The sequence below is a fragment of the Mustela lutreola genome, chromosome 10 (genome assembly GCF_030435805.1).
Source record: "Mustela lutreola isolate mMusLut2 chromosome 10, mMusLut2.pri, whole genome shotgun sequence".
Classification (NCBI taxonomy): Eukaryota; Metazoa; Chordata; class Mammalia; order Carnivora; family Mustelidae; genus Mustela; species Mustela lutreola.
The window spans coordinates 11,439,631-11,456,627 of NC_081299.1; the positions used below are offsets into that span (position 1 = coordinate 11,439,631).

At 42.0% G+C, this 16,997-nt stretch overlaps 1 protein-coding gene across 2 annotated transcripts in view; it reads right to left on the minus strand.

Moving 5' to 3' along the window:
• FBXO42 (F-box protein 42) overlaps positions 1 to 16,997 on the minus strand; it is a 105,841-nt gene that overhangs the window by 9,645 nt on the left and 79,199 nt on the right. For both annotated transcript variants that reach the window (XM_059135059.1, XM_059135058.1), the window contains exon 5: positions 492 to 645. In XM_059135059.1, coding sequence (XP_058991042.1) covers positions 492 to 645 — 154 coding nt within the window. The remainder of the gene's footprint in view (positions 1 to 491; positions 646 to 16,997) is intronic.

A 16,997-nucleotide genomic window follows, 5' to 3' on the forward strand; every position in this document is an offset into this window, starting at 1 on the left:
ATCCACAGCACACCTGAGAAATGAGCCGCCAAAACTGAAGACATCCCCCGACCCCTGCCATTCTCCAAATGGCACATTTATTTTTCTAGGAAGAGGAATAAACCTCTTCTACTTTTTCTCTTTGGAAGAGAGGATCTTAGCTTTAGTTTAGTTTTTTTAATTCTTTTTTTTCTTCTTTTTCACCTTTTTAAAAAAAACGTTTTTAATGTAAGCAATACACCCAACATACGACTTGAACTCACAACCTGATCAAGAGTCGCATGCCCCACTGACTGGACCAGCCAGGCATCCCTAGCTTTAGGTTTTAGGGGGCCCTGTAAACTCTCCATAACTGTCAGCACATCTGTGCATATGTGAATTTACTTCCTGGAACAGAGTCCAGAGCTTTTACCAAATTCTCAAAAGAGATTCCTGGACACAAAAAATGGAAGCTGTCCATTCATTTGAAATCTTTTATTCCAGACTGAAAGGATCTTATCTTTATGGCTTACCAGTTTTTAGAGGGTGAGTAAGTGTGTATTTCATCAAAGAATCTCTCTGGTTGGTGTAGGGGATATGGGCTTGGCCGCGTCCAGCCACCAAATAGTACCAGCAGGTCCTTGTACACAACCAGAGTTGCTCCAGCTTTAGGGGAAGGATAGGATCCTAGGAAAGGTAAATAACATGGTGGTTAGGATTCAGGGTCTCACAAGTCATAGGTAGGTTGTCTGTAGGTCACCTTTACCTGAAAGAATCACAAAAGTGGAACGTATAACTATAAAACATAAGGGAAGGGAGAGAACAAAACTGGTTTGCAGATCTGACAGAAAACCATCACCAATTTATACATCTTTTCTTTTCTTCTTTTTTTTTAGTATAGTTGACACACAATGTTATATTAGTTTCGGCTGTACAACATAGTGATTCCACAAGTTTATACATGATGCTAAATCCACCACAAGTGTGCCACCATCTGTTGCCATACATCGCTATTATAATACCACTGATTCCCAATTTATAAATTGTTTATAATTAAAACAGGGAAACCTGAGTTAGAGGAAAGTTACTTATTTTGCTTATCTGAAATTAGGGATGAAGAACACCTATCTCATAAAACTGTTTTGAGTATTAAACAATTCATCTGAGAGGCACCTGGGTGGCTCAGTCAGTTAAGCACCTGCCTTTGGCAGGGTCCTGGGTGTTGAGCCCCACCTGGGGCTCCCTACTCAGCAGGGAGCCTGCTTCACCCTCTTCCCTTCTGCATGTGCTTTCTTTCTCTCTCAAATAAATAAACAAATAATCGTTAAAAAAATAAAATAAAAAATAAATAATACTGTGTATGTGTATACACAGTGCTTGGCAGACAGCAGGTGCTCAATAAATGTTGATTCGCTCGCCCATCCTTTTAATCAGTTTAGTAGACCCTACACAGCAAACAATGTAAGGAAATCTAGGGAGTACTAGGGAGTACGCATACAGGCTAGTACCTGGATGCAACGTAGTAACAGCTGCTGTCTGAGAACCTGGGTAAAAGAGGAGGCACCCTGGAGTTCTCCTTTGTGCTGAGCCACATGTTAGCATGGAGACCTCTAGGCCTCTAGCTGTGGGCCTCCCCAACACAAATGGGGGCGGAATTTCAGGCTCAGTATGAAGGCATTCCAGTGGAGCTGCAGGCCTGATACCAGCAGTGGCTACTAAGGCCCTCCAGGCTAGACTTCTGAGCTGTGTTGACCAAATCTTGAAACAAAAGAAATTTGGCTTATGCTAGAAAACCTGAGGGATAATAAATGTCACATAGAAGCAGGGTTTCTCAGAGCCTATTCTGTCTTTTAAATAACAGTTGCTATTTCTCCCAGCCTCTTACTCTATGTGCCGCCTTTAGTTTACTAAAGATCAAAGAAATTTGTCTCAATGTCCAGGTGTCAATTAATAAATACTGTAATATTTAAGAAAAAGAAATTGTTAACGCTGCAGGATTCATTTTAAAAAATCTTTTTTTTTTTTTTTAAAGATTTATTTGAGAGAGAGAGAGATTGAGAGAACGAGTGGGAGGAGGGGCAGAGGGAGAATCAGAGTTCCTGCACAGCAGGGAGCCCAAGGTAGGACGCCATCCCAGGGTCCTGAGCTGAAGCCAGATGCTTAGTTGAGTCACCCAGGCGCCCTAAAAAAAATCTTAAGCAGAAAGAATCCCGACACTATATTAAGCTAATAGCAGCTGAGGTGCTCCCATTCAGGCAGAGATCTGGGCTTTCCACTTCAGCAAGGGATTTTGGGAAACATGGTTTAATAGTGTTGATGACAAAGTCTCAAGGCTGAAAAAGGGAGCAAGTGGCTGTCTTCCTTGGGCTCCAACTTAAGAGTAACGTACCGTGATCTACGGAGAAGGAAGCAATCTTCGGAAAATGGAGTGAGTATCTAAGAGTACTATGTGGCATCAGCTATTCTGAACACTTTCCTAACGTAACAGACATCAATCCAAATAGGATCCGACCACAGAAATGAGGCTTCTCTAGGAATGATTCTCCTGTCAGTTAGCAGCACTGAGGGAATGTTGGCTGAGTCCTCCATGAGCTTACTCCTGCTACCCTCATACCCTACTAGAATCATGGCTAAGGGAGCTAAAGTTCTACTTAAAACTTCTGCCTTCCCATGGGGTGCCTGGGTGACTCAGTCAGTTAAACCATCTGCCTTTGGCTCAGGTCACGATCCCAGGGTCCTGGGATTGAGCCCTACATGGGGCTCCCTGCTTGGCGGGAAGCCGGCTTCTCCCTCTGCCTGCCTGCCCTGCTTGTGCTCTCTCTCTCTGACAAATAAATAAAATTTAAACAAGCAAACAGAAAAAATTTTTGCTTTCCCAGGAGGAAGCCTCCTAGATCAACCAGAAAACTTAACTGATATAATGGTCTACTAAAATGCTAATACTACCCCAAAATGATTTGATTTATGAAATACCAAACAATGCTTCAAGTTCTTGACCTTACTCTGGAACTCATAAATACGATGAAAAAAGTTGGAAAAAGCAAATAAAACATGTAACAGATTCAGCAGAGTAGTTACTAACCTTACAGACTAAAATTTGGATTTGGATTTGAAATACTAGAAATCCTGGTTTTTAAAACCATGGGTATAAAATGAAGCAGCACCATTTGCAGTGACGTGGATGGAGCTGGAGTGTATTCTGCTGAGCAAAATAAGTCAGAGAAAGACAAATGCCATATGTGGACTTTAAGAAACAAAACAAATTAGCAAAGGGGGGGAAAGAGAGATAAACCAAGAAACAGACTCTTTCCTGAGAACAAACTCGTGGTCACCAAGGGGAGGTAGTGGGGGGATGGGTGAACCAGGTGATGGGGATGAAGGAGGGCGCTTGTGTACAGAAGCGCTGACTCACTACATCATACACCTGAAATAATATTACACTGTATGTTAACTAAGTGCCGCTTATTTTTATTTTTTATTTTATTTTATTTTATTTTATTTTTTTTTTAAAGATTTTATTTATTTATTTGACAGAGAGAGAGATCACAGCAGGCAGAGAGGCAGGCAGAGAGAGAGAGAGGGAAGCAGGCTCCCCGCTGAGCAGAGAGCCCGATGCGGGACCCGATCCCAGGACCCTGAGATCATGACCTGAGCCGAAGGCAGCAGCTTAACCCACTGAGCCACCCAGGCGCTATTTTTATTTTTTAAAGACTTTATTTATTTACTTGTCACAGAGAGAGTGCACATGTGCACAAGCAGGGGGAGGCAGAGGGAGCGACAGACAGAAGGAGAAGCAGGCTTCCAGCTAAGCAAGGAGTCTGACACGGGGCTCCATCCCAGAACCCTGGGATCACAACCCTAGCCGAGGGCAGACTTCCAACTGACTGAGCCACCCAGGCATCCCCCAAGTAACTGGAATTTAAATAAAAACCTTAAAAAAAAAAAAGAAAAAGAAAAAGAAATGAAAGAGCAGACCAAGGGTCCCCAAAAGAGCACAACATGGGATCAGGAGCACCTCGGTGGCTCAGCTGAAGGAGTATGCAAGTCCTGACCTTGGGGTTGTTGAGTTCAAGCCCATGTCAGGCCCGGCACTTACTTTAAAAAATAAATTAATTAGATTTTTTTAAAAATTAATTAGATTTTTAAAAAAGCATGGAAACAAACAGAATTTCTAAATGGCCATTTGTATCAAATTTATATAAAAAATTTTTAAAGTGCAGGGCACCTGGGTGGTTCAGCTGGTTAAGTGTCCAGCTCTTGGTTTCAGCTCAGGTCATGATCTCAGGGTGGTGAGTTCAGTCCCATGTCTGGCTCTGCGTTAAGTGTGGAGTCCGCTTAAGATTCTCTCCCTCCCTCTCCCTCTGCCCTTCCCTCCCGCCACTCTCTCTCTCTCTCTCACTCTCTCTCAAATAAATAAATCTAAAAAAAAAAAAAAAAAAAAAAAAAATTTCTTTTAAGTGCATATGCTTTCAATCAGTAATTCCATTTCTAAGGATAATCTAATGATAGCTGGACAAAACAAAAAAAGAAATACAAGGATACTCATTTGAAGTATTAAAGTAGACAGAGGAATATTCATACAAAAAATACTATGTGGCAATTAAAACTTATGTGGCTCTCTGTCTTAGAATAATCAATGTCCAGGCTTTATTAGGTGAAAACTGAAAGCAGCAACTGACCATGTGCCTGTGTTTTGAGGTTATGGGGAAGGTGACAGGAAAGGATGGGTGACTTGATTTCTTTTTTCCCATAAAGATTTTATTTATTTACTTATTTCAGAGAGAGAGCAAAAAAGCACGAGAGAGAGCATGTGAGACATGCACCAGCGCCGGGTGGTGGTGGTTGGTGGGGGATGATGGGGCGGAGATGAGAAGCAGACGGGAGGGAGAGGGAGGGGAAAGAATCTCCAGCAGACTTCATACTGAGGGCAGAGCCTGGCTCCATTTCATGACCCTGAGATCACAACCTCAACTGAAAACAAGAGTCGGATGTTCAACTGATCCACCAAGGTGCTCTGGGTGACTTGATTTTTAAGAGAAATTGCAATGACTACTATTAACTACTGCTACTACTAATGATAATGACTAATATTGGTATTTATCATATGCTAGGCACCATCGAAGTATAGTCTGGGGGACTGAGCCCTGCATCAGGCTCCCCACTCAGTAGAGTCTGCTTCTCCCTCTGACCCTCTGACCCCCTCTCGTGCTCTCTCTCTAATAAGTGAGATCTTTAAAAAAAAAAAAAAAAAAAAAGTGACTTCTCAAATATCTTGACCTTTTAGAAAGCCAAAATCCTTTTCTCTACTTCCCATCCCAAGAAGTGGGAGAATTTCCTCATCCAGCATTACCAAGGCCTATTTCATGTCACAAATATACATTTTAATTTCAGCATTTAAATATTATGACAACTAAGTATGGTCATACTTAAAATTAACTGTGTTCCTCCACCTAAGTTTGTAAACAAAGTGGGGAAAAATTACCAAATGAGGTGGGGTGGGGGCGGAGGAGGACACACAATTCAACGTACAACCCCCTAACAGTTAGTTCAGGAAGGAAAGGTCAAAGATACTGATGTATCTTTTTTTCTTTTTAAAAGATTTTATTTATTTACTTGACAGAGGGAGACACAGCGAGAGAGGGAACACAAGCAGGGGGAGCGGGAGAGGGAGAAGAAGGCTTCCTGCACAGAAGGGAGCCTGATGCAGGGCTTGATCCCAGGACCCTGGGATCCTGATCCAAGCTCAAGGCAGATGCTTAATGACTGAGCCACCCAAGCGCCCCGATACTGATGTATTTTATTTTCTATGACCCAATTATGCATATAATGTTTGTATTTGTTACAAACTGGATACTTTTAAATTCTTGTTACTTTAAGAATCAATAGTGAAGACCCTGTAAAAAGTCCCTAATTTGATCATTTCTAAGAATCTATGTATTTCACTTTTTTAAAAACGGGTTTTTAAAAAGATTTTATTTATAGGGGCGCCTGGGTGGCTCAGTGGATTAAGCCGTTGCCTTCAGCTCAGGTCATGATCTCAAGGTCCTGGGATCGAGTCCCGCATCCGGGCTCTCTGCTCAGCAGGGGGCCTGCTTCTCTCTCTCTCTCTCTCTCTCTCTCTGCCTGCCTCTCCGTCTACTTGTGATCTCTCTCTGTCAAATAAATAAATAAAATCTTTAAAAAAAAAATAAAAAGATTTTATTTATTTGACAGAGAGATACAATGAGACAGGGAACACAAGAAGGAGGAGTGGGAGGGGGAGAAGCAGGCTTCCCGCCCAGCAAGGAGCCTGATGCCTGGGCTCTATTCCAGGACTCTGGGATCATGACCTGAGCGGAAGGCAGACACTTAACGACTGAACAATACAGGTGCCCCTGTATTTCATTAAAAAAAAAAAAAAATTTTTTTTTTTTTTTGAGAAAGCAAGAGCAGGAAGGGTAGGGGAGAAGGAGGAGTAGAAACAGATGCCCCACTGAGCAGGGAGCCCACCAGCCACGGGGCTCCATCCAAGGACCCTGAGATCATGACCCGAGCAGAAGGCAGACGCTTCATGGACTGAGCCACCCAGGTACCCTCAGATTTTGAATTTGTATAAAGTAGAGGGTCTTTTAACTCCTCTCCAATGATTCTAATTCAAGGTTCACAAATCAAATGAATTAAATTTATTGTGAGGTCAGAAACTGCAGGGGTCAATGAACTCTGGCAATTTCTATAACTTGAAGAATAAATGGTCTTTTAAGCCAAGTGGAGTTCTGGAAAGCAAACAGTAAGTCTCTACTAGGATTTTGAAAAAATAAGAAAACTTATATTCAAATTACATACCTTTATCTATTGTTTTAAGGTTCTAAGAAAAGCAAGCTATTTTAAGAGTACTTAAAACTTTCTAAAAAAAAAAAAAGAAACCCAAAACAACAAAAAAACAACCCCCAAAACATGACCACACTGTTAGATGAGGAAATAACTTTTATATGAACTAGTCCTAGACAAAAATGTGAAGTCAAAAACTTTGAAGAATACATGCATGCATTCATCTCATACAGTGGCTAGAATGATATCATATTTCATAAATTTTTATTAACACACACCTTTCTACCACACTAGAGACTGATTGATTGGAAATCTGGGGTACATTATAAAGTACTCTGACAACAGCAGAACCCTTCACAGTTAAGAGGCCCATCATCCTCATCTTGGTGATATATACTGAATAAATCCCCTTCCCTCCAGAAAATTTATATTTGAAGGATTTATACTCAGTAGGACATCTCTTGGCACAACTTCAAAATAATGTGGCTACTGAGCCTCTAGACAGAGTCTAAATATCATCATATCACAGAAGTAGAAGAAGAAAGGTTGACACAGGACCGAATGTGCCCGTATTTTTTTTTTTTTTTTAAGATTTTATTTATTTAACAGACAGAGATCACAAGTAGGCAGAGAGGCAGGCAGAGAGAGAGGAGGAAGCAGGCTCCCCGCTGAGCAGAGAGCCCAGCGGGGCTCGATCCCAGGACCCTGGGATCATGACCTGAGCCTAAGGCAGAGGCTTTTAACCCACTGAGCCACCCAAGTGTCCCCGAATGTGCCCATATTAAACCATGTTACTCAGGCCTGTTCCCCCAGAGCCAATGGTTAGCCTCACAGGGTTCATTCCCCAAACATAATCACACAGCAGGTATGATCAATGGAGCGAATCTCTAAACAAGGCATAAGCCAAAAGGCAGCTGTGGGAAACTGGATAATGAGACAAGCACACTCTACACAGAACTAACATTCCCTAAAATTGCTAATTAGTTCAGATGCTTCCCAAGGTTCCTATGAAATCGGGGAATTTCACATGTAAAAGATAGTGGCAGAATTACGAGGCATTCTTGTTTACTTTTGCAAAGAAGATGGTAAAACAGTGAAGCAATTTCCAATTCTATTTTGGTTTCTTTGCCACCTTCCCACTGTAGTTTCTATTCACACAGAACCAAGAACTAGGAGAGCGGTTCGAATGTTTGATACAAGATAAAACAAGTACTGGTTCCAATCAGGGATGCCTATAATGTTACAGATGGCTAAAACATTATTTCTATATCTCTATTCCATGACTGGTCTTTATTAATATTATTGATTTTTATTACTAAGATTTTATAGACAATAGCCACCGTCCCCCTGGAGCATTAGTTCTCAAACTCCAGCTTATGTTAAAAGCAGCTGGAGGAGTTCTTGCAACGCAGATCACTGGGCCTCACTTCTGCCTTTCCTATTTAAGTAGGTATGGGGTGGGGACGCAGTTAGATACATATCTAACAAACATCCAGGTGATGTTCATGTTTGGGGACTAGACTGTGAGAACCATGTTGTAGAGTTAAACCATCCTTGAGTGCGTTGTTAGAAAATTTTCCAAAAGGACATGAACATGGAATATATACAGCCTGCTCTTCTCCTTCCTCCCTGCCTCCCTGCCTTCCTTCCATTTACTTATATGAGAGGGAGAGAGAGAGTGAGTACATGTGTGTGCAAGTGGGGCAGGGGGTGGTGGTGCAAGGAAAACACAGGATCTCAAGCAGACTCCCCACTGAGTGCAGAGGTGGGCTTGATCCCACCATCCATAAGATCACAACCTGAGCCTAAACCAAGAGGAGGACCCTCAACTACCCAGATGCCCCATATTGAGTTTCTTCAATGCACACTCAATTTAGGACTATATGGGACTCTTCATTTTGGTTAACAGAATAAGAACAAGGGTCCAAAGTGGGCTTTCCTCAACAAATGCTTTTGCTCATGGGGGTGCTGAAAAGAACACGCAAGTTTTCAGTATACAAACATTTTGCCTCATCTACAGGTCACTGAACTTACACTTTGCAAAATAAATAAAAGGAAAAAAAATGTTCTACCTACTGGCTTTCAGGCAAATCACTTTAAGACTTATTTATAGCAACACAGGTTACCTGCTAATAGTTCTCTAGGACTCTGAAAATAGATTGGAGACTAGGAATTAGGGACTTACAGGAGGTGAAGTTTGAAAATGATATCTATAAGCATGAAAAATTTAACCATGGGACTCACAAGCATACTAATAAATCCAGAAGAAAAGTACTGGACAAAATCTTTTACTTTGCTCAAGGAATTCCAGAATGTTCTGCTTTGTGATTTGCTTTTCAAGGGGGCTTGGTCTAAACAGGTTCTTAACTGGCAATCGAAAAGATTTCCTCTGGATGCTTTCAAATATTTTACAGTAATGCTGCTGAAGGGAACATAACAGCATGAGTAACTGCTGAGGTTCTAGGTCACAGTCCTTACTTTGAGCAACTCTTCACGTGCACTCACTTTCACAGGCAGGTCCGAAGAAAGGCACTCCCTTGCAGCTCCACAGGCAGCACCCCAAGTCCTTCCCACATAGGACCAGCCTCTAGGGCGAAGTAAGACCTGATAGACCAAACTGACCTACAATCCTACCAAACAGCTTCTTTTGTGTGAGTACTACTTCTCTGTGGTAGTCAGGAGCCTTGAGCTGGTGTGTGCACAGGGGTTAGGAGAGATGAATTTTGCTGAGAGAATCCAAGTTGGGTCTTGGGAAGCTGACCAAGCCTTTGGCTTGATAGAGCTGTCTTTTTGGTAGTGTGTGAAGTGACTGACCTTGATAGCAAGAGTTCAGAGGTCAGGAAAAGAATAATTTGGAAAGGAATTTCCCAGAACACCACATTAGCATCTGAATCAGAAAACCTAGAGGGCATGAGAGGACAGGCTAGCACTTAATAACTTAGGAGGCAAGAAATCCCTCAAAGAAAAACTGCTGGAGTTATAATTTAACTGCTTCTATCTCTAAACTGTTGATTTTATAGGTAATACTTTGTCAGAGAAACAAGGAAAGCATGTTTCACAGTTTTATTGTTTGAGGAACAGAGAAACAAGAGGAAAATTGAGAACACTTTACAATTCCTGAGTATAAAGTCTGTCTTGGGCTGTAAACACCTAGAAGACAAATAACTATTCAGAATGGTTTCCAAAGTACACAGAAGGTCCACAGGGGTACCGTCTGGAACAGATAACAGTCTCTCTCCTGATAGTGAAAATATGTCCAATTTACCATCAGTGTGGCCAATAATAATTACAATAAGTCTTTGCATTTATAGAGATATGCTCAGAAGATACAAAAATATAGTGCTTATTTTATAGAAACAGAGTAGGAAGCAAACAGGAAGCAACTCTTTAGCAAAGTCACTATAGAACCCCTAAACCACTTTCTAGAATTTTGTTCTGGTCAAGTATGCTGCTTAAACTCAGCCTAAAATAGAGATTTAAGTTATAAAGAACATGGTACTGGATACAGAACACTAAATTCTTCTGAACTGGCAAGGCCTTCTTTGGGACCTCTGCCAGCACACCCCTCCCATGCCGGTTAAAGAGCCTCCTGGAAGGGGAGGGGTACACAGGGAAGGGACATCCTGTATCTACTTCAGTCCCAGAACTTAGCACACTGCGTTGAAGTTATCCATTTAGAGTATCCCGATAAGATTTCACTATCCCAAAGGGCAAGAACTATTTCTTAGGAAAATGCTGAACCAAATGCTTCCACTGAAACCAAATGGTGAAAGATCCCTCCTGAGCTGGGATGAGAAGTGGCTCCAGTGAATCACAACCTACCCTGGAGGCTCCAGCTGGTCACTCAGCAGGGATGAGGCCAAACAATTTTTAGGGTGTCTCCTTTACACTTCCATTTTCTTTTCTTTTTCTATTTCTTTTTTCTTTCTTTTTTCTTTTTTTTTTTAAGATTTTATTGATTTATTTGACAGAGAGAGATCACAAGTAAGCAGAGAGGCAGGTGGAGAGAGAGGGGTAAGCAGGCTCCCTGCTGAGCAGAGAGCCCAACGGCAGTGGGTCTCAATCCTAGGGCCCTGAGACCATGACCTGAGCCAAAGGCAGAGGCTTAACCCACTGAGCCACCCAGGTGCCTCTTCTTTTCCTATTTCATTCTTCAGTTGCAAAATAGCCAGAAAGGTACTGATTGATATCAAAACTACTCACTGATATTAGACAAAGCCTGTCTGGAACTTGGGTTTCAGGGCATACATTTTATTATTATAATTATACTTACATTTTAAAAAACATCACTCCTTGAGTCACTTACAGGACATCCAAAACAAGAGGAACTTTTGTAATGGGCATGAGAAACGTTTAGATCCTGTATGCCTGCATATGCCACATGCATTAACAAAAAGCAATTCCCTACTGGCACTGTTTTCCCTTCTAAATAAACCCACGTGAAAGGCCCTGAAAGGCCGCTTGATGAATAGGATAGCACTTATCAGCTAAAAATTAACAACATGAAACCAATAATAGTTCCTTGTTATCCTTTCAAGCAGTCTTTTGATTCAGTTTCTCCTGGAAGAGAGGAGGGCCACAGTCTGCTTAATCTGTTAACTTGTTAACTGCAGTTCTAATGGGGGTTGGAGAGTGGGTACCCTTTGAAGTAGCTCTGTTTAGAAGTAAAAACAATGTTGCTAGTCATAAAGTTTCTGGCCTGGTATCAAAACAGGAAAACCCTAGTGAGGCGGGAGAGAGCCAAACTGAAATACGGAATAATCTTACTTATTCTCTCCCCTGGAAGACCAAGGTTTACCCAGATTTGTGCTATGCAAATATTCCCACTCTTCTCTCCAGCAGGAGAGAAAGTGTACCCACCTTAGAAAAGCATGTATTCTGGAAAAATCCCAGGTTCTGAACTTTATACATAAACAGGAAGGACTCCTTCCTTTCCTAGGGAACCCAGTGGCTCTGCTCTCATGCACACCTCCTGAGGCCACCGCAGATCCAGGTTGTTTCCAGGACTGCAAGTGGCTAGAGGAGACAAGGAGAAATCACCAACTCATAACAAAGATTAACCAGGAACTGGTCCAGGAATGAGGAAGAAGCTAATAAAACAGAGTAGTAGCTAAAATAATATCCTATGACTTCTTCACAGAGATTAGGCCATGAAAGTGGTATCTGGGCCCCTAACTGCCTTCCTCCTATGAAACAGAAATATGTTTAAAATACTTCACAGGCATTTTAATCAAAAGCAAATCATCTTAATAAAATCACATAACTGGCCTTAAAAATAAATTGTAACAAATTGTGAAAAGAATCCAAATTCATTAGTGTGCTACTTCTCTTTTCATAAATTAGATTTCCTATAAAAATCCATGCGTCCACACAGAAGTCCTGGCTTGACATAGTTTATAACTTATGTTTTTAAAAAGATTTTATTTATTTATTTGAGAGAGAGAGAGAGGAGAGCAGGGGAGGAGCAGAGGGAGCGGTACAAGCGAATTCCGTGCTGAGCACGGAGTCTGACACGGGGCTCAATCCCACGACCCTGAGATCATGACCCGAGCTGAAATCAAGAGTCAGATGCACAGACACAGGCTTCTCTGGGACTTGTGTGTGACTGAGCCACACAGGCACCCTTATAACTTACTTTAAACACGCCGTCTGCTCTCTGGAGCCAGCAGTTATTCTCTTCTTAGTGCTTTATATTCTCTTTGTACTGACTGGTTTATTGTCTGTTTTTCCCCAACAGACCCTGCATCTTACTCACGTCTGTGCTGCTATAGCTAGGACAGCACTGGCTATAAACAGTAAATAAAGGCATGAAAATGAATACAGACAGATGAATGCAATCACTTTTCAAGCTCTGGGAACGTGAGGGTAACTTCTGGCCACTCCCCACTCCATAGCTGGCACTTCAATATATATAAAGGTGTCAAATTCATCAGATTCTATATCCCCTCTCCAGCTGAACACCATATGGGATAGAATCGGAATAAAAGCTAGGAAAAGGTAGGTATTACCATCTCTACTCTAAAGTTAAGGCAAATGAGATGTTAAATACCCCATTTAAGGTCGCCAGTTACTAAGCAACAGATCTGATGCAAACCTGTTTCTGCCTAGCACAAAATCCAAGCTCTTAACGTGTTACCCACCAGCCTCCCTCCCTCTCCCAACACATTCCTTCCATCACTTTCGGTGGGGACACCTTCGTTACGAGCACTACCTTTAATTACTGGACACACAGTCTTTCCTCCTCAACCCTCTGTGATACTTCGCTATCTACCATCAGATCTTTCTATTTAGAGCAGGACTAAGTGAACAGAGAACTCTCTAGCAGACTCACAATATCTAGAATATTCCTTTTCTTTTTTTTTAAGTTATTATTATTATTATTTTTCAGTAATCTCCACACCCAATGTGGGGCTTGAATTTACAATCCCAAATTCAGGAGTCGCATGCCCTACGACTGAGCCAGGCAGGCCCTGCCCCTTAAGACCTAGTAGGTCTTTTTTTTTTTTTTTTTTTAAAGATTTTATTTATTTATTTAACACACAGAGAGATCACAAGTAGGCAGAGAGGCAAGCAGAGAGAGGGGGGAAGCAGGCTCCCCGCCGAGCAGAGAGCCCAATGCGGGGCTCGATCCTAGGACCCCGAGATCATTATCTGAGCAAAAGGCAGGGGTTTAACCCACTGAGCCACCCTGGCACCCCAAGACCTAGTAGGTCTTAAGAAATGAATGATATGTCCATAAACTTATATAAGAATGTTAACTCCCAACTATATTCAAAATGGAAATAACTCCAACATCCAACATCAAGAGGACGAACGGAAAAAAAAGAATATTCATGTCATAGAGCACTCACGGCAATGAGAAAGAATAAACCAATGGTAAATGCAGATGAATTGCAAACAAACCAAGATGAATCTCAAATCACGAAGAAGTCAAAAGGTGGTTACCTCTGTGGGGACTGGTACTGACAGGAAAGGGCATGAGGGGATAGAAGTATTTTGTATCTTGACCTGGGTGATAATCACATGGCTGTATACATACTTCTTTTATTTTCAATATGTTTAATTTATTTGTTTGTTTGTTTGTTTATTTCAGGTGAGCACACATGTGTTGTGGGGAGAGGGCCAGAGGGGAAGGGAGAGAGAGAACTTAAGCAGACTCCAAAACCAGCGTAGAGCCTGACATGGGGCTTGATCTAACAACCCTGAGATCATAACCTGAACTGAAATGAAGAAAAAACAACTGAGCCACCCAGGTGCCCCTACTACTGTTACTGTTTTGTTTTGTTTTAAAGATTTTATTTATGTATTTGACAGAGATCACAAGCAGGCAGAGAGGCAGACAGAGGCGGGGGCGGGTGGGGGGGTGGGGGTGGGGGTGGGGAAGCAGGCTCCCTGCTGAGCAGAAAGCCCAATGAGAGGCTCGATCCCAGTACCCTGAGATCATGACCTGAGCTGAAGGCAGAGGCTTAATCCACTGAGCCACCCAGGCACCTCTGTTTTGTTTTGTTTTGTTAAGATTTGAGAGAGTGGTGGGGGGAGAAGGAAAGAGCGAATCTTAAGCAGACTCCCTGCTGAGCGCAGAGCCTGACACAGAGCTCCATCCCACGACCCTGAGAGCATGACCTGGGCTGAAATCAAGAGCTGGACATCAACTGACAGCCGGCTAGGTGCCCCTGTACACATACTTTCATAAGTCTGAGTTGGGTACTTAAAACCTGTTCATTTTACTACACATAAATTATGTCTTCAAAAGTATTGTTAAGAAAAAAGAAATAGCTAATGTCTGAACTGACAGAGTGAACTGTCAACCATGTTTTTACCACTGTCACATCAAGTCACCTACTGCTTTACCCAGTAAACAGAAAGACCACTGACCCACTGCCAGAAAATTCATTATGTGAGGTCTTTAAGAATATTCCTCAAATAAAATGCAATCATGTTATAACTCATATATGTAAATCAAACAAACAGCAAGAAACATTTTAAGCCTGGGCAATGGTTTTCAGAAACCTTACTAAAATGGGGAAGAAGGCAAAAAAGGAACACAGCATAAAGGTTAACAAATCAAATATACAATCCATAGCCCATAACCACTTCCAGAGAGACTTATGAACAGAGGAAATTATCAGGGAGACAGCTTGTGTGAAAAGAAGGGTTCCTTAAAGCAACACTGCAGGAGTTCATATCCCAAAGAGATGAGAGGTGGCTTCCAAGCTTTGAAAGGATAAGGCAGTCTCCTAGGATTGAAGATGATATTTCAAGTTAATAAATGACCCATCACAACCCTCGCCCACCGAGAAAGACCACCTGATAGATCTCTTACAAATCTTCTCAAAGTTACAAGAGCTAGAAAACTTAAGAAACCAGACCAACCCTGACTGTACAGAGAATAAGCAAACAAAATACACGCACTGGGCAGGAAGTGGTACAAGGCACTGCTGAGTGTCCGGAAAACCAACAGTGCCATCCATGGGGCAGGACTCAGGACTGACTCTAGGACAGTATCTTGTGTTCTCCCTAAGTAAGATTAGCCTTCTGCAATTTCACTCAGGACACAAAGTAACATCAATAAATCTATATAGCCATGGAGATACACAGGGATAAGGCACCATGCAAAATGAAGTCTACTGTGCTCATAACACAACAAGAGCTGCTGGGGGGAAGGAAGGTTATGTGGAGACCTGAGAAAAACAGAAATATTAGATGATTTGAGTTTTACTGCACAGGAAACCCCAAAGCAACCAAAAACTGCCTGTCAAGATGGTAGGTAGACAGTTAACAGTGCACAGATATGAAAGCCAAGAGGTGTTTTGTTTTTGTTTTTTTTAAGATTTTATTTATTTGAGAGAGAGAGAGAGAGAGGCGCACAGGCAGAGGAAGAGAGACAAGCAGACTCCCCACTGAGCAGGGAGCCCGACCTGGGACCCAATCCCAGGATCCTGAGATCATGACCCAAGGAAAGCAGACGCTTAACTGACTGAGCCATCCAGGCACCCCTAATGGCCTGTTTCTAGGACAGAGAGCAGAAGCTTGGAGTGTATTTGAAAGGCATGTGTGTCCTCTTGTTATATGGTCCAATATTTATCAGTTGATAAGCTTCCACCTCTCTCATCTCCACACAATTGGCATTCTCAGAACATACCGGCATATAATGCTGATTTTAAATAATGTAAAGGGTGCCTGGGTGGCTCAGTGAATTTAAGACTCTGCCTTTGGCTCGGGTCATGATCCCAGGATCCTGGGATCAAGTCCCGCATGGGGCTCTCTACTGGGCAGGGAGCCTGCTTCCCCGCCCCCCGCCCCACCTGCCTCTCTGCCTACTTGTGATCTCTCTGTCAAATAAATAAATAAAATCTTAAAAAAAATAAAATAAAATAATGTATAAAGTGTTCAGATGCAGAACAATGTTAAAAAGCAGAATCTAATGCCTATGATTAAGTACACTAATACATTATTTTTAAAAATTCCACATTCAGCCATTTCAATGTCTACACCGACACCTGGAACCTAAACTGAGGAAAGGACTGTGTGATCTTTTCCAGAACAGACTCTTCTGGTTAGCTGTTTTGGTTATACCTGGTGCCAGGTTATCAGTCGCACACTCCCTTATTTGTTTTGACATTTTTTGGACACGTTACCACAGGCTCAGGAAAGGGCAGCAGAGAACCTAAGACTAAGCTTTTCTACCAGACACAGGACAACAAAACATCTGTGGATCCAAGAGCCCGATCTGCATCATTTTTAAGGTATCATTTACACAGTAAGAGAAACAATGATACTTTGGGCAGTTATTTCTAGACAGTTTCAGAAATTTCCCGCTTCTGAGGATATCCTGGCCTTCCCACAGACATCTGATATGACCAACACTCTTTCTTTTTGCTGCCCAACTCCAAAAGTAAACTAGCTTTCCTGCTGGAAACTCAGTGATTTTGGAAGATGTGATTATTCGTTTAGGGAACAGTCCTAATGAAACAAAATGATTTCCAGTAGAGCTTTTGGCTCTAGGTAGCTGGAAAGATCTGGATGTACAAGGTCATAATAAAATAGATGTTGTCTTCAGCATTCTGCTCCCCACCAAAAAGTCTTTAAAAGTCTTACTGATATTTTAAAAATTCCCTAAGGGGTACCTGGGTGGCTCAGTCAGTTAAATGTCTGCCTTTAGCTCAGGTCATGATCTCAGGGTCCATGGATCGAGCCCCACATCGGGCTCCCTGCTCAGCAGAGAGCCTGCT